At 35.4% G+C, this 22,295-nt stretch overlaps 3 protein-coding genes across 3 annotated transcripts; 2 read left to right on the top strand and 1 right to left on the bottom strand.

Annotated features, from left to right (window-relative positions):
* The first annotated feature begins 1,791 nt into the window (after positions 1-1,791).
* Positions 1,792-9,242, top strand: LOC110785375 (uncharacterized). Its single transcript, XM_021989809.2, has 2 exons — positions 1,792-2,473; positions 8,924-9,242. The coding sequence occupies exon 1, from the start codon at positions 1,894-1,896 to the stop codon at positions 2,470-2,472; it is 579 nt and encodes a 192-aa protein (XP_021845501.1). The 5' UTR covers positions 1,792-1,893; the 3' UTR covers position 2,473; positions 8,924-9,242.
* Positions 9,001-12,570, bottom strand: LOC110785371 (two-pore potassium channel 5). Its single transcript, XM_021989804.2, has 2 exons — positions 11,220-12,570; positions 9,001-9,947 (listed from the first exon to the last, which is right to left on the bottom strand). Exons 1-2 carry the CDS (start codon positions 12,332-12,334, stop codon positions 9,743-9,745), a joined length of 1,320 nt encoding a protein of 439 aa, XP_021845496.1. The 5' UTR covers positions 12,335-12,570; the 3' UTR covers positions 9,001-9,742.
* A 5,358-nt stretch (positions 12,571-17,928) lies between these two features.
* On the top strand, positions 17,929-21,881 carry LOC110784874 (taxadiene 5-alpha hydroxylase). The gene is made up of 3 exons (XM_021989326.2): positions 17,929-19,176; positions 20,316-20,506; positions 21,311-21,881. Exons 1-3 carry the CDS (start codon positions 18,201-18,203, stop codon positions 21,602-21,604), a joined length of 1,461 nt encoding a protein of 486 aa, XP_021845018.1. The 5' UTR covers positions 17,929-18,200; the 3' UTR covers positions 21,605-21,881.
* Positions 21,882-22,295: the final 414 nt, after the last annotated feature.

The following is a 22,295-nucleotide window of genomic DNA, read 5'->3' as shown; positions in this document are numbered from 1 at the left end:
ACACAATCTTACGAAAAATTCCAGAAGATAGCTAATATGATATGCTATTCTTGCACCAACATGGCAGTGCAAGAATATTTTTTGTGTTGATCGACCACACCCACTCGACAAAATAGTTGTGCGGGTAGGTGTTTCTGCCGAGATGAATTTTTATTCTCTTATCTTCTTTCCACTATAAATAAGTCCAATATGCACCTCCGAAAATGGCACGATTTGATACACAAAATCTCTTTGTTAATACTCCCTCTCTGAATAATCCCCTTTAAGCCTCAATTTATTTTGAAATACTTTTTGTCTCTTTTCTAGCCTAATCCTAAACTCAATCACCTTGTTATTACTGTGGTGAAACTTTAACTTAGGGGTTTAAGACCATATCGAGGATAGTCTTGAGGATTTGACATTGATCTAGTAAAGAAAATAAGTAAGATTATGAGAACACAACATAGTTCTCCAATTGTGTGGTAATGTGAAATTTAATACTTTAATCTTTTGTTACCATATAAATGTTCACATAACTTATAATTTGAATCACGACTAATACGATTAATCACTCACTGGACAATTAGGCTCCTCAAATCTATATATCTAAATCACGTTTTCAACATTTTGCAAATTAGATTATATTTGTGCATACAAACTCAACAAACTACTAATCTAGATAACGCATGTCCTATTGAATGATTTATTACATAAAGTTTCAGGCTAGTAAAGACCGTTGCTAAGGTAACATTGTGCACTCTACGTGTTAATAATTTTACCCCCCAACACAATCTCTACTATATGAATGTGTGTAGGGTGATCTACATTTGAGATCACAAAGGAATCTAAGATCTTCTAACCAAATATTTGAGCCTTCTCAGATGTGTCATTTGTCTTACTCTTGTACCACAAACACCGAGTTTGTAAGTTTTCTCCCACAAAGTCAAACCCTATTAGCGACTCCATACTAGTTTAGGCAGGATAAGTCCATTCCTTAATCGAAATCCACTTCAATTTAATGATGGAAATGCACGCGCCTTGCCCCCTTCAAAAGGATGGGGGGGATTTTTTGGCACTCCTCACAATGATCAAACAATTAGCATACCCTAGACATTAAGTTTTTGATGTCATTTACCTTAAAGCACACAAGTGTTTGATGTTTTAATTTGTCTTAACTCTGGAGTTTAGAAAAAATTATTTTGATCAAAACTTTATCCAACTCTTACACACAACGTTTTTTTATGTGTTTTTACCTTAAACCACTCTCGAAATTTCAGAAAAAACTCGTTTAGATCAAAACCGTAGCCTACTCTTATACATTGACTTTTAATTGATATTTAATTTAAACTAGACCAAAGCCCTAAAATCAATACTCCTTCCGAATCTCAATACTTGCAACACTTGTTTTACTCGTCGTTTATGAATACTTGCAACACTTGTTTTACTCGTCGTTTATGAATACTTGCAACACTTCTACTATTGGGATTGGACCATAAATTTGTTTCTTGTTCCCTTTTCATATTTATCACATTTGCATCGATTCTTTATTATTATCTCTCACACAAACCATTAAAACATCTTCATTAACTCCACTTACCCATTATTTTATTCATTCATATGTGTTACAGAGTATCACATATTATTAAAACTACGTGCAAATACAAATGTTGCGAGTATACGAAAATAGCCAGAGTATAAAAAGGAATTAGTTGTGAACTTGTGATCAAAACCTTAGCCTACTGGCCCTACTCCTCAAACACTCTACGTCTCTACCTATTGGAATTCGCACCCTAGAACTTAACACACGACAGTACGGTACAAACCAAAAAAATTGCAAACTTTTAAGAACGTGATTACGTAGCTCCAAGGGTTTATCTTCACCAGTCACTACCTATTCTCTACTGGTTCTCAAAAATGAAGTATTTACGATTCATTTCACCCAAATTCACAACTCTACAAAACCCTAGACCCAATTTTTTAGGGTTCATTCAACCATCAAATGCTAACTCCACGCGGAATCACACTACTCCAGCTCAAGAATCAACGCCTAAATCACCGCCACCGGCGGCGAAGATCACCTCAATCGCCAATGAAATCTCGAATTTAACATTGCTGGAAGTGGCGGATTTGACGAGTTTGCTAGGGAAGAAATTGGAGGTCAAAGACTTGCCGATTGTCTCGTTGATGATGCCTGGAATGGGGTTCAGCCTCCGAGGAATGGGTGGCGCTGGAGGCGGTGCTGCGGCAGCTCCGGCGGAGGAGGAGAAGAAGGAGAAGACTGCGTTTGATTTGAAATTGGAGGCGGGATTCGAGGCCGGGGCGAAGATTAAGATTATTAAGGAGGTTAGAAGTTTTACGGATTTCGGTTTGAAGGAAGCTAAAGAGCTGGTGGAGAAGGCTCCGGCTGTGTTGAAGACTGGGGTTTCGAAGGAGGACGCAGAGAAGATTATCGAGAAGATGAAGGCGATCGGTGCCAAAGTGGTCATGGAGTGAGGTAAGTTATGTTAAATGATCTTTTTAAAATTATCTTTATGGAAATTCACTTCATTTGGTAGAACTTTGTATTTGGTGGTGTTTGTTATATGCATTTGTTGTTGGATTATATATGCTTTGAGTTAAAATGGTATTTTTGTTAAAAATCAGTAAATCAACCCGACTTACATGACTATGAACCTCTGCAATCATTACTGAAGCTGAGTTCTCCATTAGATTGTTGATTTAGGCAATAGTACTTAGCCGTATCAGAATTCTCTTTCCCTGGACTGGTAATGTAGAAGCTTGATTTGGGTTGTTAAACGGAATTGGAAAAAGAAATGGGATTGGACATGTTAATGGGTTTTGGCAACTATGTGACTAGTTGCTCTTTGAAGCTGGGGAGTGGCTGGAAAGAAGTAAATTCAGGAAAAATTCTTCCTTAGTTCGGGTTGAATTGTTTGTGGCGATTGAGTTTAGGAATTAGGGGGCATCTAATCATCATGTTCCGACTTTTTGGTTAAGAGCAGAGAAACCTTTGTGAAGTTGGGAGCATATTTTTGTCAAAGTTTGCTACTTACATGGATTGTTTGCACTAAGTGATGTTGGATAATGTTTCTGGCACCTCTTTGTGAAGGCATTTCCTTGGTCATGTATATTGAGGTTCGCGAATGGACCACATAGTTAGTTTCTTTTGCTTTAAATACTTATTAAGGGTGGGAAGAATCTGATTTTAGCCTTAGTCAAAAAGTTTGGATTGCGGACACTAGTTGATGTTGGAAAATACTATTTGCTACTTAGCTGTTGAGAGTTTTGCTTGGTCTTGTATACTGAGGTTCTCAAATGTCTCACGTTCTTGGTGTTGTTTGCGTCAACCACTTACCAAGGTTTGGAGGAATCTGATTCAAGCTTAAATGGGAACTTTTAGGCCCTGTTTTGTTCACCTTATTTTCACTTATTTCAGGAAAAATAAGTTCAGTTAAGTTCAGATAAGTTCAGATAAGATAAGTTCAGGAAAAATAAGGGTTGACCAAGTACAACTTATAACTAAAATAAGTTTTGATAAGTTTTAATAAGTTCAGATGAGTTCAGTTAAGTTCAGATAAGTTCGTATAAGATAAGTTCAGAAAAAATAAGTGAACATCAGGTGAATAGAACGCACCCTTACTTATCATTAAGCGCTGATTTCTATTTTATTCAGCCTTTGTTTTTAGTGTACTTACTGTTTTGAAGTGCGTAGATTGGTTGAGGATACTACTAAAATTTGAGCTTGGAGAATTCCCACCCTCGACAACTGAAACTTTAAAATTTGATATTCTAGCAATATAGCTTATATATCCTTTAGTGAAGTGATTCACATAGGTATTCATAAATTAGTGTCCACCTTATCTACTTTTTTTATTCCATATCATCTATCCTTGACATATTAAGGCAATGTACCTGTAACGGCTGTAAGTTTAAGATACCTGTGCAGTAATCATCTCCTCTCTCTCTCTCTCTCCAAAAGCTCAGAGTTAGATACAGATTGATAGACAAAAGTGCTCTCTCTCGGCCCTTACCTGGTTACTCCGACCCCCTTTTCTTCCTTTTGAGCATGAGCACCAGCAACCCCCATGACCCCATCTGTCTAGAATTCTAGATCCTTACCCTCCCCTCTCCACCAGACATCAAACTACTCCGCAAATCAAGTCCAACATGTTACCCTGCAGCCACCACAATAATTCTCAGCAATAAATCTTAACCACCTCAGCTTCGCCACTTCGCGGTGAGCCATATCTGCAACGTTCCTCATTGCTTGCTGTCCTTCTTTTGTTATCTGTCATTTAACAGGACATAAGGGTAGAAAGATTTTTGCACAGCGACTCAGCTAGTAATCAGAATTCAGTACGTCATTAGGGTTTGTGTTGGGTGGTGCCGTGGTGGCAGTCTTCCTTACACAGCAGATTTGAGGGGGATTAGAGGCTTTGGAGCGGTAGGGAATGGGGATGATGGCTGGTGGCACGGTTGTCTGATGGCGATGGTGGGAATATGGAGGTAGATCAAGGGAGGGAAGAAAGCCACCGTTATTTCTAGAGAAAGGAAGCAGATTTGTGATTCTTGATAGGATTTTGCTGGAGAAGGTGGGAATTGAGGTGAGTGGAGAGTAGGAAGCAGGGAGCCGGGAGGACAACCACTGTTTTCATCTGGGCAAGGGAGAAATATTTACAAATTGTTTTAGAGGATCTGCTGAAAAAGTGGGCATGTATGGAAGGAAGAGGGAGGAGCAGTTTTTGTTTTTTGGTCGTAGTAGGCTGAGAAGGGAAAGAGACAGGGAAGGGAGGGTTGCTGTGCGGTTGCGTTACTAACAGAAAGAGAAGGTGCCAAGGTGGATACTGGGGTGACTCGGGTGAGTAGAGAGTAGGGAGAACAATCTCTGTTTACATTTGGAGAAGGCATACTTTTTCCCGAAAAGGTGGGAATGTAGGGTGAGAAAGAGGGATCAGTTTTTTTCTTTTCTTGCCAGAAATGGGGAGGCTGAGAAAGAGGGATCAGTTTTTTTCTTTTCTTGCCAGAAAGGGAGGGTTGGGTGGGTAGTGTCGTTTTACTACAAAGCTATATAAACCTATCATATCGGCTTTTTGCAATGCTAACTTTAAATTGGCCCACCAATGTATCTCTTATAAAACACCGTGCCATTTTCAGGAGTATTAAACTACTTTGAGATGAGGGAGTAAGGCAAGGGCCAAAAAGTTAGGAAAAATCTAGACAAGGGCTACCATGTTCAATTTACATCTGATTATAAGTTTATGTGAGTTAAGATAAGTTCTGGTAAGGTAAGGTATAGGTATAAAGGAAATTCAGGTGAAAAAGAAAGCCTTTAGCCCTTTATGATATTTGTGAAACCAAGTCAACAATTAATGAATAATAAGGTCAGAAAAGTCTAGACAAGGGCTACCAAGATCATTTTATAACTGAGAATAAGTTTTGGTGAGTTAAGATAAGTTGGGTAAGTTTATATATAAGGCTATAAGGGAAATTCAGGTGAAAAAAGAAAGTGTTTATGGTATTTTTGAAACTGAGTCAGCAAAGAATGGACTTCTAGGGTAAGAGCATTTGTGCCTTAATAGAAAAGGGATGGACATTGGCGTTATGTTTACTCCTATAACGTGTTTGATTCACTAAATACATCTTCATTCTATTCTCTTTCATACATATGGCGCAAGTACTCACAACCAATCCATAATTGTAGTTTTTGAGGCTTCTAGTCTCATACCGCATTTGAATCAGAGGAACCAAATGCTTAGAAATTTCCTCATGACACTGGTGTAAGTTGTATGTTTGAAAGAATGGACAAGATATGAATCAATACATTAAGTCCTAGTGTGAAATAACTACATTGTCCAACTCCCAACCTCCATTATTACAGATATGATGTTGTTTTTCCCTATCCCTTTTCACATCACGTCACGTGAGTTCTGTTCCAGATGTAGGGAGTAAAATAAGTTAGATTAGAATCTGGGTTTAATTCCATGGATAATGTAGATAGGATTGTAAAGTATGATAGCCTTGAGAAGCAAGTAAAACTTTCTCAGTTCTTTTGTTAATCTGTTTTATATTTTGAGAACAGGTGGATTGAACATAAAATTTCGCCTGCTAAAATGGGTAATAAAGTAGAATATTTTGCTATGTCAAACAATTGAATTGGATTCGATCAGATGGTACTGAAAAAATGGAATGAGCTAAACCCCGAAGTATATAAATTGTATGTAGGCTTATTGAAACTTGAAAGGAAGAAGGGTATATAGGTTACGTTGTAGCCTGCTCATTTCTGCTAGACATCTCAGACTATTAGCGATTGATGGGAGCAGGAAGAGTTGGAAATGAAAAGGAGTGGATTGTTTGTGGAGTGCTTCCTGGAAACTAAGTTAGATGTACTTCTTTTGAGATTTAAAAAGACTCTCGTTCGAGCAAATTTATACTCCGCATGAATTTATATAGTATTCATATGGTGGAAAAGGTCTTGTTTTAACTTGACAGACTATGGTCCAAAGCCTAGAAAGACTTAAGAGTATTGTGGGCACTCATTTGGTTCTTGGATTTCTTGTTGCTTAGGTAAAGGACAGCAGCATGCCTCATCTGCATTTTCCCCCCCTCTGTGTGTGTGTGTGTGTGTGGGTTGGGGTTGGGGTTGGGGGGGAGAGGGGGGAGAGGGGATTAAAATCTGCAATATCATACCTTGAATCATTGCAGCATCTACTTCTACACCTTTGTTTACTTTTGGCTCCGCCAACCTGGTTTTGACTTTTGAGTTAACCAACTCACCGGCATCACCGAATACTTGCGAAAAGGAAGAGAGTCCACATTCCAATTACTTAATCTTTGGCTCCAGTATGTTGTTTCTTTGCTTGTTTCTTTGAGAAAGAGAAGTGTATGGTGTTAGCACAATGGGAGTCTAACCCATTTTTTGGGTTTACTTGAAGTAAGATGGAAATTTATTGAAGATAGTTTCACGGATATAGTACCTGGGAGGCTGTATTGGAGTACTCGGTTTACATTCTTTCTGCATCAATTGAGACTAGTTATAATTGTCTAACATTGTGTATGAGGGGAGCAATATATTTTAGCATTACCCAAAATTACAATCTGTTAATATTTCACTTGGGGTTTATTGAACTTTCTTTCTTGTCTCTTCTGCTCCTATAATTCCAGTATTATTTTGGGGGCTGGGTGCTTTACCAATTACGGAGTACCCCTTAATAATTATTCATTTGCTATGTTTTAGCTTGATGAGACTTTGCTTTATATTTTAAAAGTTCTAATAACGGTATTTTTTAGATTTATAAGAGTTCTCTTTCTGAGGGTTGCTTTTGGTCTTGCCTATTATGTGAAAGTTCTTTCGTAGACTGTTTTTGGATAGTTTTTTTATTTTTAAGGGTGATCATCTGAACCATATAGGTATAATCTACAATGTTGATTACTCATTCCCTACAATGAAAGTATGTATTGTCTTAAACTTGTAAGTTTTCTCATATTCTTCATATTTGGTTTATCATAATTGATAACTTAATCAAGTTTCTGGACATTGTTATGGCTTTACCTCGACTACCAACTTTTGGATTCCTTAAACTTTATAATGAACTGCTTTTTACATTGTTGGCCCAATTGCATGACTATGTCTTGGCTGGTGCTCTTTTCTTTTGCAAGAGCTATAAGCCCTATACGTCGACCTACTCGTCACCTATCAAATTTGGTTTCCACAAGATAAAAGCGGTCTGGTTCCATATATGGACTGTTGCACACCCCAAAGACCTAGTTGATCCTTACGAAGTTACGGTTGGAGTTTAAGAAGATCAACAATTTTTATTTCAAAATTACCCTCCTTTAAGAATTTAGGATTATCCTAAAACACCATTTCATACTTGTCAAAATTAGCTTTAGAATTAGACATAAAAAGCTTATCCCCAACAAGTTTCAAATCATTACTTGGATTTCAATGATCGATGAGATTTTCTCTAAACTAGTTATAATTGTCTAACATTTGTACAAGGGAGCAATATATTTTAGCATTACTCAAAATTACACTCTGTTAATATTTCAACTTTCTTTCTTGCCTCCTCTTGAGCCTATAGTTCCAGCATTATTTTGGGGGCTGGGTGCTTTACCCCTTAATTATTCATTTGCGATGTTTTAGCTTGATAATAATAGTATTTTTTTAGAAAGAGTTCTCTTTCTGAGGGTTGCTTTTGGTCTTGCCTGTGATGTGAAAGTTCTTTCTTAGACTGTTTTTTGGATAAAATTTTGACTTTTAAGGGTGATCATCTGAACCATATAGGTATTAACTACAATGTTGATTCCTCATTCGCTACAATTATAGCATATATTGTTTTCAACTCGAGAACCTACATAGATGTTGAAGCCTGAACATGAAAAAATAGAACTAATGACTGTGGAGTTGGACCCAATTATAAAAAAAAATCGACTCCCCTAACTAGATGTCATTTGAGCTATTTGCTATTGGATTTCTGGATTTTTGTCCTAGCATTTCTATATGTGAATGATTTGGCTTAATGAGGAAAAGTAAGCAGTTTTAGTATTTGTAGAGGATTTTGTGTCCATCACTTGTGCTTTCTTTAAAAGTTTCTATATGTGAATGATTTGGCTATATGTGCTTTCTATATGTGAATGATTTGGCTTAATGAGGAAAAGTAAGCAGTTTTAGTATGTGTAAAGGATTTTGTGTCCATCACTTGTGCTTTCTTTAAAAGTTTCTTTCCACTCATTTTTGTGCTCTATTTTCGTGGAGTCCTCGGTGAGTCGGTGGTTCATTATGGTTTACGAAATCATATGGCAACTTTTATTAGCTGTTTGGATTTGGGTGAAATGGTTTCCGGGGAATAATCTCTTCCTTATTTCATTTGTTAATGCTTGCAATTCAGTAATATTTCTAATTTTAACTTGAGTCTGTCTAATACATGCATTTCTGTCCTTACAGGTTCATCTCGGGTTTTAGTTAGATTTTTTGCCTAAAGAAGGTTTGGCAGAATGAAGGATTTCTTCTCTAATTTGTGGCATCGTTAAGCTTGCCAACTGTTGCACACACCATGCTTATTAGAAAGGGCTATGATAGGGATAAATTAATATCTCAATGATATACCTTGGTTTTTCCATCAAACTTGTAAGTTTTCTCATATCATTCATCGTTGTAGTCTTTAATGGAAGTAGGTGATAATGATCAAAATTGCACACTCAATCATGTACCTTACAGTTCTGCAATGGTTACTGCAACATAATAGAACATCTCCATTCTTAGATTTGTCAAACTGTTTTCCTTTACGATTTTCTCGATTATTGCACTGCTTAGATTTCGTTTTAATTTCAAGTGCTCGTGTCGGATAGCAATGTTCATATTTTGATGATATATTTCAGCAGTATCATGCTTACCTATCTACTTAACTTATGGGGACTTGAGTGGATTTACAGATTTTAGTTATGATGAATTTGAGTGGTATGACTGTGATATTACAGTATGCACAATTTACTGCTTTCATAAAATGCTCAATCGATCAGAAGTTGTTCTTTTTGAGCAGGAAGTAATGTGTTGCATCATATATTAACAAATGTATTATTTTCTGATGTGAAAAATCGTGAAAATTGTTTGATCAGAAAAAAAAGATCTCTTTCATCATCTCTCATGACTCACGATGCTACTCACTCAGACTCAAGTTCATATACATACAAGTATTATACAATACACATGCCGTTGAAAATGGCTGGTAAAGTGCTGTTAATCCTCGGACATGAGTAAGCCTTTTCATGTTGTGCCGTGACTTGCCTCATCATCATCATCATGTTGAGCTTCAGAGCATGGTATCTTATCACATCTTGCGAGATCTGTGATTGCAATTCTTCGACTGTGGGTGTACTCCAGAGCATCGAATTGCTTGCAGATCTCTTCAACGTCATTGTCTGTTATTTTCCCCATCTCTTTAAGCTTGAATATAACATACTCAGATTTACTGCAAACACCAAAATACTGTTAAAAGGCAGATGGCGGATCCGAAATTAAGAAAAATGGTCATGCGGTCTTGGTTAGAGGTATCATTATTGTTTGTAATGTTTTTTATTTGCTATAGAAAAACTGTTTTTTATTGGTGTTACACCGCTTCACCCTTAGGGCTACTTTAGATTTGGGGAGAGTTTTGGGTGGATAGGGTTGTTGCGGGGGATCGAACATTTTTATGATCTACTTCGTAGTTTGTAGTATCAAGTTTTCTATCTAGTTTTACACTTTTACAATAAGGGCGTGTTCGGCGGTAGCATTTGAAGTAGCGGATAGCGTTTTGACCAAGTCAATACGCTACTTGTAAAATTTGTAAGTGTTTGGCGAGGTAGCGGTTTAGGTAGCGTTTAGCGGTAGAGGTAGCGGTTGAGTAACTTTTATCAAACGTTAAAAATAGTAGCGTTTAAGGTAGCGGGTATCGTTTGCCAAATTTATATTAAAGTTCTAAATAATATTTCAGCTTTTATTTTATTTTATAATACAACCGTTACTTTTACCGAACACTCATATTAGGTACCGCTACTTTGACAGCTAACCGTTACCCGCTACTATTGACCGCTATCCGCTACTCCAATCGTTACCCGCTACTCAATCGCTAACCGCTTTCCGCTACCGCTACTTTTGCCGAACAGGGTCTAAGGCAATGGCCACTTGTTTTCATTACTTTCTCCCCCCACCAGTTAAGCTCCGTTTGTTTTGGTGTAAACTTTTTCATGAAAAACGATTTTTTTCTTTTTCAATCATTTTTGGCAAGGGATGAAAACAATTTTCATGACTCCTCAAAGGTGAAAAAAAAAATTCCATTTGAAAGAAAGGAAAATAACTTTTTCACTTTTCTTCCTTACCTCCTTTCTTCCCATCAATCTTCTCGCATTTTATTATTTCTTTTAATTTTCTCGTAAAAAACAAAGACAACTAGTTTGAAATTGTATTTTTTTTTTGGAAAGTCATTTTTTATTGAAAACGTTTTACATCAAATCAAACGGAGCCTTAAACAAAATCCTCTACTGGCCACACTTTACGAATAGCCGCTTTAATGTCATAAATTTGGCATGCTGTAAAACGTGATAGTGTTTCGTGTTGGCCATCATGATCATCTCCCAATAGTAGAAACTAGCAGACCTTAAGACGGCTAAGTGGACGGCTATTTAAGCTCTGATATAACAGAATTAGGTAACAGAAAAAGTAAAAAAAAATGCTGATAAAACTGAAGGTTAAATAAAATTACCTGATACTTCCATCATGATCAATATCAGCTTCCATTAAATCACCAAGAGTCATTCTCTTATGAAGAATCTCTTTTGCCGTTCCTCTATTCCTCTTCTCAATCCTATACTCAGTTAAATACAAGAACGCCTTAGCAACCGCCAACGTACTCGCCAACAACCACACAATAGCAAAACATCTTCCTCCAACTGTCTTAAAAGCATGATCTCCATACCCAACTGTCGTAACAGAAGTAACAGACAGATAAAAACTGTCAACCCAACTCAACTTCTCCAAGTAATGAACAGTAATCGTCCCAATAGTAAGACAAACAAAAACAACCCCTAATGCCAAACAAACCTTAGTCCTTATCCTCATTCTACCTTTCGTTTTATCAATAACATAGTCTCTTATAATCTTATTCAGCTTCGTTTCATCGAGAAAAACCTCCTCTTGCGACTCAAGCACGTAGGTAACCAACCCGTTTAACAACACATCGATGAACCCAAACCCGACTAGGATAAAGATACATGTGAACATCTTAGTAAAAGTTGAGGCGGGTATAATATCACCATAACCAATGGTGGATAAAGTTACTACAGTAAAATACAGAGCATCAACCACCTTATTATCAGTTCTTTGACCTTTAAATGTGTGATGGGTTAAAGTAAATACAGTTACCCCAACAGTTACATATAAGAGCAACCCAACCATAGCTAACTGAAGAATCCGTGGGGCCCTCTTTGTTCGATGTTTATGATCAAAAGAATGGTGTGGAATTAGCCCTTTTTCCTCAGTGAAAAGAGGTGGAGCAGAACATGATCTGTCAAAGTTGATAATCAGATCTTTATCTAAAGGACTGCAACTCATTATAGGAGGACATGAAATTGCTGTATCATCTTTTAAAAGCCTAGCAGTTGATTGACGTTCCATTAATTTTCTTCGAATTGAGTTAGCTCGTGGTGTATTGATGGCTTCATTGTTGAATAGAAGTGGTCGTAAAGATGATTGTGATCTTGGTGTGCCACGATCAAAGTAGCTACCAAGGAGTTGTTGTCGTGGCGACCCTGTTTCACGAGCCATTCGTCTTGTTCGTGGTGTGGTTGTTGTATCTTCTGGGAGAAATGGTTCATCCATTGTTAAACTTTTCTGCAACAAATTTTGGTTTTAGAGATTTGCTCAAATGTAAAAGAGTAAGCAGATTGGCTTTTTGGTTGTATCTTCTGGCTTTTTGGCTTTATGATCTGTTTTTTTTGGTTTAAGGTTTCCTAAGTTTAAGAAAATTGAGTTTATTTTTATGATTTTTTGAGTGGTTGAGAGATGCAGACAATTGTCTAGATACTACTGGTCAGGGAAATGGGACATCTGTGTTTTTTTTTTTGTTTTTATTGACAAAGATCTCTCGATATATATATTTACACGTATTAATTATGATTGATAAAGGTACAATAAAAAAATGATTTGTAGAAACTGTTTAAGGATTTGTTTTTCAAAATCAGGTGAATAGAATGTCACCACAAAATTGTGAACTATGTTTATAAATCGACGAATGGGTGGTATGAGAATCAATTGATGATTTGATGAAAAATACTATGCTCATTCGTTTTGCAATAACCAAAACAAATCATAACGGTGGAGATTCGATTTTAAGTAAAGATTGAAAATGCTTTCTATTCATTTGACATGCAGAGACATAAAGGAACAACAATGTCAATTTTGATAACCAACATAAAGTTGGTGGAGAACTCACCTTGTGACTTTAAGATCACATGATCAAGCTCTACCAGCGATTAAAATGGCTTCGGAGTTCATAGGATAACGTTTTTTGAATCTATCTTCAAATTAAAACCAAATATCAAGTGTGTAAATTGAATATTAATAGAGATTGATAAATTAAAAAAAGTAATATTTGCGTATGAGATAGCCTAAGTTTTTCAAATCGTATAGTTGTACATGTTAACTTGAGAATATATTGACAAAAAACAAATATTTCCTCCGTCTTTTAATACTCGCAATGTTTGTTAGTTTCACGCATGCCAATACACAACTTTGATCATTTATATCTTAAATTCTCTTTATGCAAAAATTATAAAAAGTTAATATTTTGAAAATACACATTGAGACGAATCTAACAAGATCTCACATGACTATGTTTTATCTTATATAAAAAGCACTAAGAATAGTCAAAGTAGATTATAAAAATAATGGCAAAAGTCCAAACGTTGCGAGTATTAAAAGACGAAGGAAGTATGTATTGTACCTTGAAAAGTATAACCGATTATAACAAGGTCTTATAGTGTGAAAGATAAACGGAGGGATTGCCGGATTGTTTTGTTATCCAAGTCAACAACGAAACCGTCGAATGAAAGTGCCAGTTGTAGTTCAGCTGTAAAATACTCCAGTTTTCTATTTACATTTGCTGAAAGCAACTAATACCGATTTTGACCTTTTTTGGATTTATTTGTTGATGATGTTATTGACAAATTCCCTTTCTCCTACTAACCCCGATAATTAAGGAGGATTAAATTAATAGGTCCGATAACCTCGTTGGCAAAATAAAGGCTGGGACCAGACAAAATCCATACTCCGTGTTTTTCTCAAACTCGATTTCTGTGATGAACTTCACCTCTTCAGGACCCATAACTTTTAAATGATCTGATCTTAACTAAATTTATTGTAGATCATATATAAAATACTTAATAATTTAATTCTAATTTATTTTAATAGGTTTATTATACTCCGTAATTATTATAAAACAAAACTATTAAATTGGTGTCGCTACTACATATTGTGATTGAATAATGTGATTTTATTTCACGACTCTCTTTTAAAAACACGGAGTTAATTTGATTCAAAAAATGGTATATTATACCTAAGAAAATTGGTGCTTAATTTATCAATAGTCACCATGTGAACATTAAAAGTCATTATGTATTTAACATGACTGATAGAGTAAATTATTGGCTTTAGGTCCACAATAATAATATTATTGTGGATCAGATCCATGCAAGAATAATCCCTATAACCTACATTAGCTATTGCTAATGAACATCAAAATTTCCAGGACTTAAGATATATTTTCTCTATTTCGGAATAATGGTTATACTTCCTCTGTTCCTTAAATATTACACTATCTTGACTTTACGCTTCATAACACATGACTTTGACTCTTAATCTCTCGAATTATGCATAGGCAAAAATTATAACAAAATTGTTATTTAAAAAGTATATATGGATATGAATCCAACAAGATCTTACCTGATTACATTTTTTCTCATGTATATATTACAAAATATGGTCAAATGCATAGCGTAAATAACATAAAAGTCAAAATGGTGCAATATTTGTAAATCGGATAAAGTACTTCACTTTTAGAAGTCACAATTTGAAATTATGTCTGAATATGCCACTCAAACAAATACACAAATTGTATCATGTGAGATTGTGAGGTTTTGTTATATTTGTCATTTTTAGAATATACTATTGACTATTGATATTGATGATAAAAGCAAACAACAAATAACACTTTATCTTGTAGGACAATTAAGGTGTCTAAATGGATATCCTTAGAATATGGTTGGCCTTTCCAATTGAAGGTCTCACTCATATACGAGTAACTTTTAGATTAAATTGCCAAATGAACCAATATTTAATGAAAGCCTGAAATAAAACACTTAAGAATAACAACAAAGTTCATGTATATTTCATCCTCTAACTGCTTCTTCTATTCAACAACCGGGGGCCTATCATAGAAGAATTAGCTATCGTTGTTAGTGTTAAGTAGTTTACTTCATTTTGTTATGTAAATTAGTTGTCGTAATTTGTAAACTTCGTTAATTTATGCAAATTTAAGCATATTTAAAAAAAAAAAATGATTCTTCTAATTCTCTCCGCTTCTTTCTTCCTGTTGGCGCTCCACAATTGACATGGGCCTTGTTGCTTTATTGGCCCGCTTTGGACTCTTCCACTTGTGGGCCTTTGGTGGTTTGATATCATAATCTGTAACTGGGCCTCGGTCCGTTATTAGTGGTAATTTAGAGAAGCCAAGTGCACCCTTTAAGGACAAAAATAAAAAATGTGTATAACAAATACAGAGGAAGTAAAAATCTCATGCTGTGATGTATCACCAAAAATATAACACCAACAAAGAGACAAAATAGAGAAAAGACAAAACTGCTTGCTGTCATATTTTTTTGGACCGATTACGGATCTAACAAATGATGTAATGGTACAAAAAATGAAATGAAATGGTATTTTTTAAGTAAGAATGGCATTTTGTAAAAAACAAATGGTGTTTTGTTAAAAAATGGTACTTGTTTTCTAAAGAATGGTACATTGTAAAAGAGAAATGGTAGTTCATGTCACTTTCTCTCTCCTCTTTTTCTGTCATTCTCTTCTCTTTTATTTATTAATTTTGTCCTTTTCCTATTGTCCTACTCATATTGTCATATTCCTAATTTGTTTGATGTTGGTGTAAATTTACGAAAATAACAGACTGCCGCTACGCCAACCTCAACAAATACATCCTCGCTTAATTTTATCTTAGCATCAGCAATACTTAATTACTCCACTTATTAGTCACAAGTGTACGTGAAAGTGCACAATGGAATGAGAGTGACTTGAATCCCTAGTGTTGAAGCTTGAGATCAATTGAGGTCGTTTCAAATGTATATGAATCGAAGGCCATTGAACGGGAGTCAACGAAAGGAGGGAAGGCTTTTGAACGTACTCGTAACTTCTTGCTTAATTGGTTGCTATAATTTACTACTATTTTTCGTTGCATAATGTTCTTCTCATTTTAAATTGTGGAGGGAATTAAGAAAATATTAATCTTACGAATATTGAACGAGAAGGAATTATTAAAAAGAAAAAAAGATTTTATGCTTTTGCATTAATTGAAGTAGAGAGAAAATACTTAAAAAAACAAGATATATATATAGTTTTTATATTTATCAACCTTTTAAGTTTTATGTTTTCGTATTCACCACCATATAAAAGATAACTAGATTTTGGGCTCGGGCAATGCCCCGAAGGCCGAGTCATCACTTGAATAATTGTAACTAATGCCTATTTTTCTGTAAAAATAAATAAATCATAATTAACTTCTATTTTTATTAAAATCATTTTTCTTTCTTTGCTATCACTTAATTATATATCGTTTGCAAATGTAACACGTAAATTTGCATAGCCAAGTGGATAAGTCATTTGTGGTTCCAATCACTAAGTTAATTATGGGTTCGAATCTTGTATTTGTAATTTTTGAATAATATTGGATGACACGTAATGACATGTGTCAAATTGAAAGAGGAGGGCGCCACGTGGCATTGTATACTTTCTTACAAACGCCTTTCAATATATTAGTATAGATTTTATACTTACCACAACTTTATGAAACGTTTTGTGTTCACCATCTCTTAACGGATTTCATCCAATTTTCCATCCATATAGATTTCACTTTACTAACTCTTTGATTTTAACTATCCACATAAAATTTCCTCCTCCCTCATCTTCTTCCGTTTCTCTGATTCCAAATTGCATTTGCTTCCTTTGTTGATACCATTTTCATGGCAATAGATAAAAAAAAACCATTAAAAAAAATATTAAACAAAAATAAATAATCAATGTCAAGCAAGTTCAAAACATGACGGTCTGTCAAATTTTGTTTTCAATTAAATGTAAGAATGGTTGCCCATGAATTAAGGGTTTCCATGGACTTGTAATAATAGAAGGCCGGAATTATAGATTAATGTTTCAATTTGAGTGATTGGGTTATAAGTCAACTATGTGTAAAGTAGTTCATCACTTAAACCCTAAGGATAACAAAAAGGAGGGATTATTATTATTGCTAATGTCTCTAGAAAAGAGTTCCTTCAATAATTAAAACTAACTTCAAAATTACTTAATTGACTAATTGTGTGGGAGGGAAAGAAATGAGGAATTAATTCCATCTTCACCATGTGATTGCACAATGATACATGAATAAAAAACCTTCCCATTGTGCCACCTGCCTCATGATAAGGAATATATAGTATTCTTTTAACAAACATGACTACAACAACCATTCGAGGGGTTACTAATGAGTTCTTGGCTTATTGATTAAGATTAAAGACCTATGTACAACAGATCTCAGGTTAAAATTTCTACTCCTCTCATTTATAATTGGTATTGTCCAAGACTCCCGGTGGCGTACGTAAAGATGGTCGAAAAAAGCCCGACTTGGCGCGGGCACGAAAAAAGCAAGGCTCAACACGATGACGAAGTCGTGGGCCGGATCTGACCCAATATTTTTGGAAAAAGCGCGACAAGACACCGCACGACTCGACAAAGCACGGCTTAGGCACGAAAACCCATGAGCATGGGCCATGTTTTGAAAGTTTTAACGCGACACGAAGCCGTCTGGACCTGACCCATTTAGGCCCTCGGCCCAAAGTCCAGCCCGGCCCATGGCCATCTTTAGGCGTATGGATCGGCTACATTCTCCGCAGTCACATTTGATCTTTCATTTAAGTTACAAGAACACATGTCGATCATAGTTACATGAAGCCACGTGATTGATTGATTGATCGATATACGGAGTAAAAGACAATATATGTGACTTTTTAATAATAATCTAATGGATTTTAAAATCTAATAACAACCCTTTTAGTCAATAATTCTATTCTATGATCATTACTAACAAGTAATAACCATCTAGAATCAAGAACTTTAAAAAAACATTTGTTACATTCCCCCAGTAGTGTTCATTTTGTCCAGCTTTGATAGATTCAATTTGTTAGATCTTTGTTAAACTAGTAGCAACTCATTGAATTTCTTAATAGCAAAGTGATTGATCATGATTCTCCCAAAAATCAATATAATTTCCAAATCTCTCATAATTAATTTATTATTAAATTATCCAGCTGTATTTTAAACTGTATTAACTTGAAACTAAACTAAACCAATCTTTATTTCCTTGCATTACATTTTGGTGATTTCTTAGCCTAACATTACACTGCACCAACACATGGCTGACTATCTTCGTGCTCTTGTAGCAGCATTGATCGGCATTTCCTTCCTGTTTCTTCTTCTTCTTCTTCGACAACGAAAGAAATCCAGATCATACGAGAAACGGCTACCACCAGGCGAAATGGGTTTCCCATGGATCGGAGAAACACTGGATTTCTACAGAGCCCTACAAAAGAACACCCTTTTCGAGGATTTCATCGCCCCAAGAATTCAAACTCACGGGAAAACCTTCAAGACGAGGATAATGGGAAGCCCTACAATCGTCGTCAATGGAGCTGAGGCAAACAGGTTCTTTTTATCAAACGAGTTTAAGCTTGTTGTCAGTTCATGGCCTGCTTCTGCAGTTCAGCTAATGGGGGTAAACTCAATCATGGAGAAATCAGGGGAACAACACCGTCTTGTTCGATCTATTTTGACTACTTGTCTCGGAAACACAGGTTTGGAAGCTTTGGTTCCCAAGATTTGTAGCGTTGTTAAGGGTCATTTGGATAAGAATTGGGGTCACTGTAATCAACAAGATGAAAAGATCATTTCGTTGTATAAAACAGCGAAATTCTTGTCGTTTAGAGTAACGTGTGAGTGTCTGTTTGAGATGGGAGGAGAAGACGAGGTGTTGTTTGAGTGCTTCGAGAAAGTTCTAGAAGGGGTTTTTTCTCCGGTTGTTCATTTACCGGGAACGAGTTTTTGGAGAGCGAAGAGAGCAAGGGCGGTGATTGAGAAGGTGTTGCTGAAATTGGTCAGGGAAAAGAGGTTAAAAATGATGGAGGAACAAACACGGTCGTCATCGTCGTTGTCGTTGTCGTTGTTGTCGAGGTTGGTGGGAGCAATGGTACGAGGTGAGATTACAGAGGTGGAAGTTGTTGATAACATTGTTTTGCTCATCTTTGCAGCTCATGATACCTCCTCTTTTGCTATTGCCATGACTTTTAAGATGTTGTCTCTAAATCCACATTGCTACTCTTTGTTGCTTCAAGGTATGCCCCCACTAACTAGTTTATTGTACTCCCTCCGTTCCAAAATGTTTGTTACATATTCCTTTTAGGTTGTTTCAAAATGTTTGTTACATGGGGAAATCTTTCCTTTTATAAACTTATTATAATATTATTTTTTGTGCCAACTTTTAATTTTAATTGGTCCAATTTTTTCAACTCATTAAATTTCTTTACAATTTCCCAAGTATGTTAAGTTAGCAATCTTTGTGCTTTTCCATTATTGGTTCATTTTGATAAATAAAACAATCTTATTGGTTGTTGTAATTATTAGTGGATTGAGGTTTTACTTGGTTTATTTTTTTAATAAAAAACCAAAAGAATCTTTATTATACATTAATAAACGTGCAAAAGTCCAAACGTAACAAACATTTTGGAACGGAGGGAGTATATTGTATATACAGCTGGCAAACATGTCGTGTCGGGTTGTGTTCGTGTAAAATATAAACGGATTGGAAAACACAACGTTAAACCGACCCGTTTAATAAATGTGTCGTGTCGTGTTGACCTGTTTAATAATCGTGTTGGAAACTTTTGACATTAACTCGTTTATTTTGTGTCGTGTTTACATGTTTGTTCAGTAAAATTGATTCCATTATAAAGGTTTATCACCAAATATATTGAATCCCTAGTTGTTTTTTCTTAGGCGGTTTAAGTCGTGTCAGTTTCGTGTTGAGAATCACAACACTAATTCGACCCATTTAATTAAACGTGTCGTATTGTGTTGACCTGTTTAATTAAACAGGCCATAAACCCTTGACAATATCCTTTTTTGTGTTCGGCTCGTGTCGTCACTTATTTTGTCACCTCTAATTGTATACAACATGTTTAATCACTTGAAACAAGTAATTAAAAGTCATATTTACCTATTCATTCAACGACAGAATGACCGTATCATATACAACATGTTTAATCACCTGAAACAAGTAATTAAAAGTCATTTACCTATTCATTCAACGACAGAATGACCGTATCATATACAACATGTTTAATCACGCGAACCACATAAAAGTCAATGTTTGCCTATTCAGTCAACGTTATTGGTTATCGATTTAAGTCTTTTATGCACATTTGTTTTTCTAACTTAGTAACATGCTTTGTTGCATGTGTTCTTCACTATGCAGAGCATAATAAGATTAGGAGCAAGAAAACAAAGGAAGGTGAAAATTTGACAATGGAGGATGTTACAAAGATGAATTATACATGGCAAGTAGCGCGGGAAAGCATACGCCTTTTCCCTCCGATTTTCGGGTCTTTTCGAAGAGCCATTACGGATGTCAACTTTGATGGATTCACCATTCCTAAAGGATGGAAGGTTTGTTCTTTCAATTAAGAAACCTCTATATTATTTCTCAATAATGAAAACCAACATCGGTTGAACCTCTAAAGAGAATCTGTTATTATTGTTGTATAACTAAATTAACTAACCTTGTTTGTCATGGAAGAGCATTATTTGCCAACATTATTGTAGAGCTACCACGTTGACTATCTCTACAATAATTTTAACAATTTTGTATCTTCTATATTCATGTCATCTCTTCATATGTCGTGATGAGTTGGCAAGTAGTAGCGCCATGTCATATCACGCACCATCGTTGTTTATTGTGTCTTATAAAAACCAATGTTTTTGTCAATCCTCGAACTTAAAAAAGTCAAAAGTAGTTCTTATTTAATGTCCAAATTTCTGTATGTGAGTAACAAATTATGATAACAAAATTTTTCTTAATTTTTATTCATTTATTAATAAAATCATATTCTCTGTATCTTGTTTAGAAAATTATTTGGATCAAACATAAAACCGTTGAATTAACAGAGAAAAATATATAAAAATATAATGTCGCACTTTCTTTTGATAAGTAAAAACACATTTGATTACGAAATTTCTTATAAATCATAAGTAAAGTAGTACAAAAAATAAAATTTTAAATAATGTAAATTACCCAAAAATCTAGTTTACCGATTATTAATTAATTAACCCATTTCATTCTTAAACTGCATAAATAATGAAATTCTTATTATTCTCAAAATGTATATATAGAATCATACATTTATGAGTGAATTTAAAATAAATAAATAAAGCTCCAACTACACTAATTAAGTTCTCCCTTTAATGGCGCAGGTACTATGGACAGCTTACGGGACACATTTCAGTGAGGAGTATTTTAAAGATCCAATGAGATTCGACCCGAAAAGATTTGAAGATCCGATATCACCTTATGTATTTGTTGGATTTGGAGGGGGTCCAAGGGTTTGTGCAGGTTACCAGTTAGCTAAGCTCAATATTCTCATCTTCGTGCATTTGGTTGTCACTCGTTACGATTGGTCTTTAGTTCAACCAAATGAGACCATTGTTATGGATCCTCTACCCTTCCCTTCTCAAGGAATGCCTTTAAAAGTTTCTCCCAAAATTTGATTACGTGAATAATTGATTAGTTAGAGTAGAATAAGTGAATAACCTACTTCTTTTTCATTTCTCCCGAAAGGGTGTGTACAAATTCTTACTATACACAAATACAAGTGTACCGAAATATATGTACACTTGTGTAAACTGAATTATTTATCAAATATCTTCTCCAATCCTTTGAATTTTGGGAAATCAACCACATCTTCAGAGAAGCAAACTGAGCAGTTGGTTGAATTGCTAACGTCGGGCATTTAGTTAGTGATAATATGTATGTTCAATCGCGTAATAGCCTTCAGTTATATTCTATTTTTTCTAATGACTACTTAAATGTCGCCCTTGAGCAGAGGAGCTCCTAATGTATTATTCTCTTTACATTTCAAAAAAAAAAAAAAAATGAAATACTCCTTGTCTACTGTAGATGGGATTGTAAATCAATAATCGTATTTTTTGGGTGTATGGAGTAATTGGATAATGCATGACAATGTGTTTGGTGCATTCTTTCAAGCATGAATAATCTAGACTTCCTTTATGCGGGGTTCACGGTACTCATATAAACAAACAGGCGGCAAGCTCTCACCATGTTCAGCCCCACATCTCCCTTTCTCATTGATTTGATTTAAAAATTCTAGACCTGATCAAATGGCGGGCTGGGCCGAGTTTGGGCCAGGTCGAGCGAATAAAAATCTGCCCATTATGTCGA

Source organism: Spinacia oleracea, chromosome 2 (assembly GCF_020520425.1).
Source record: "Spinacia oleracea cultivar Varoflay chromosome 2, BTI_SOV_V1, whole genome shotgun sequence".
Taxonomy (NCBI): Eukaryota; Viridiplantae; Streptophyta; class Magnoliopsida; order Caryophyllales; family Amaranthaceae; genus Spinacia; species Spinacia oleracea.
The sequence above is the reverse complement of the archived record's forward strand: the minus strand, read 5'-3'. Positions and strand labels throughout refer to the sequence as shown.

What these genes read in the sequence shown, in the direction of transcription:
- LOC110785375 (XM_021989809.2), top strand. Translation starts at nt 1,894, where the DNA reads ATGAAGTATTTACGATTCATTTCACCCAAATTCACAACTCTACAAAAC.
- LOC110785371 (XM_021989804.2), bottom strand. Translation starts at nt 12,334, where the DNA reads ATGGATGAACCATTTCTCCCAGAAGATACAACAACCACACCACGAACA. An exon ending in GATCATGATGGAAGTATCAG is followed by an intron (nt 9,948 to 11,219) that starts GTAATTTTATTT and finishes TGGTGTTTGCAG; the next exon opens with TAAATCTGAGTATGTTATAT.
- LOC110784874 (XM_021989326.2), top strand. Translation starts at nt 18,201, where the DNA reads ATGGCTGACTATCTTCGTGCTCTTGTAGCAGCATTGATCGGCATTTCC. An exon ending in CTACTCTTTGTTGCTTCAAG is followed by an intron (nt 19,177 to 20,315) that starts GTATGCCCCCAC and finishes TTCACTATGCAG; the next exon opens with AGCATAATAAGATTAGGAGC. An exon ending in CCATTCCTAAAGGATGGAAG is followed by an intron (nt 20,507 to 21,310) that starts GTTTGTTCTTTC and finishes TTAATGGCGCAG; the next exon opens with GTACTATGGACAGCTTACGG.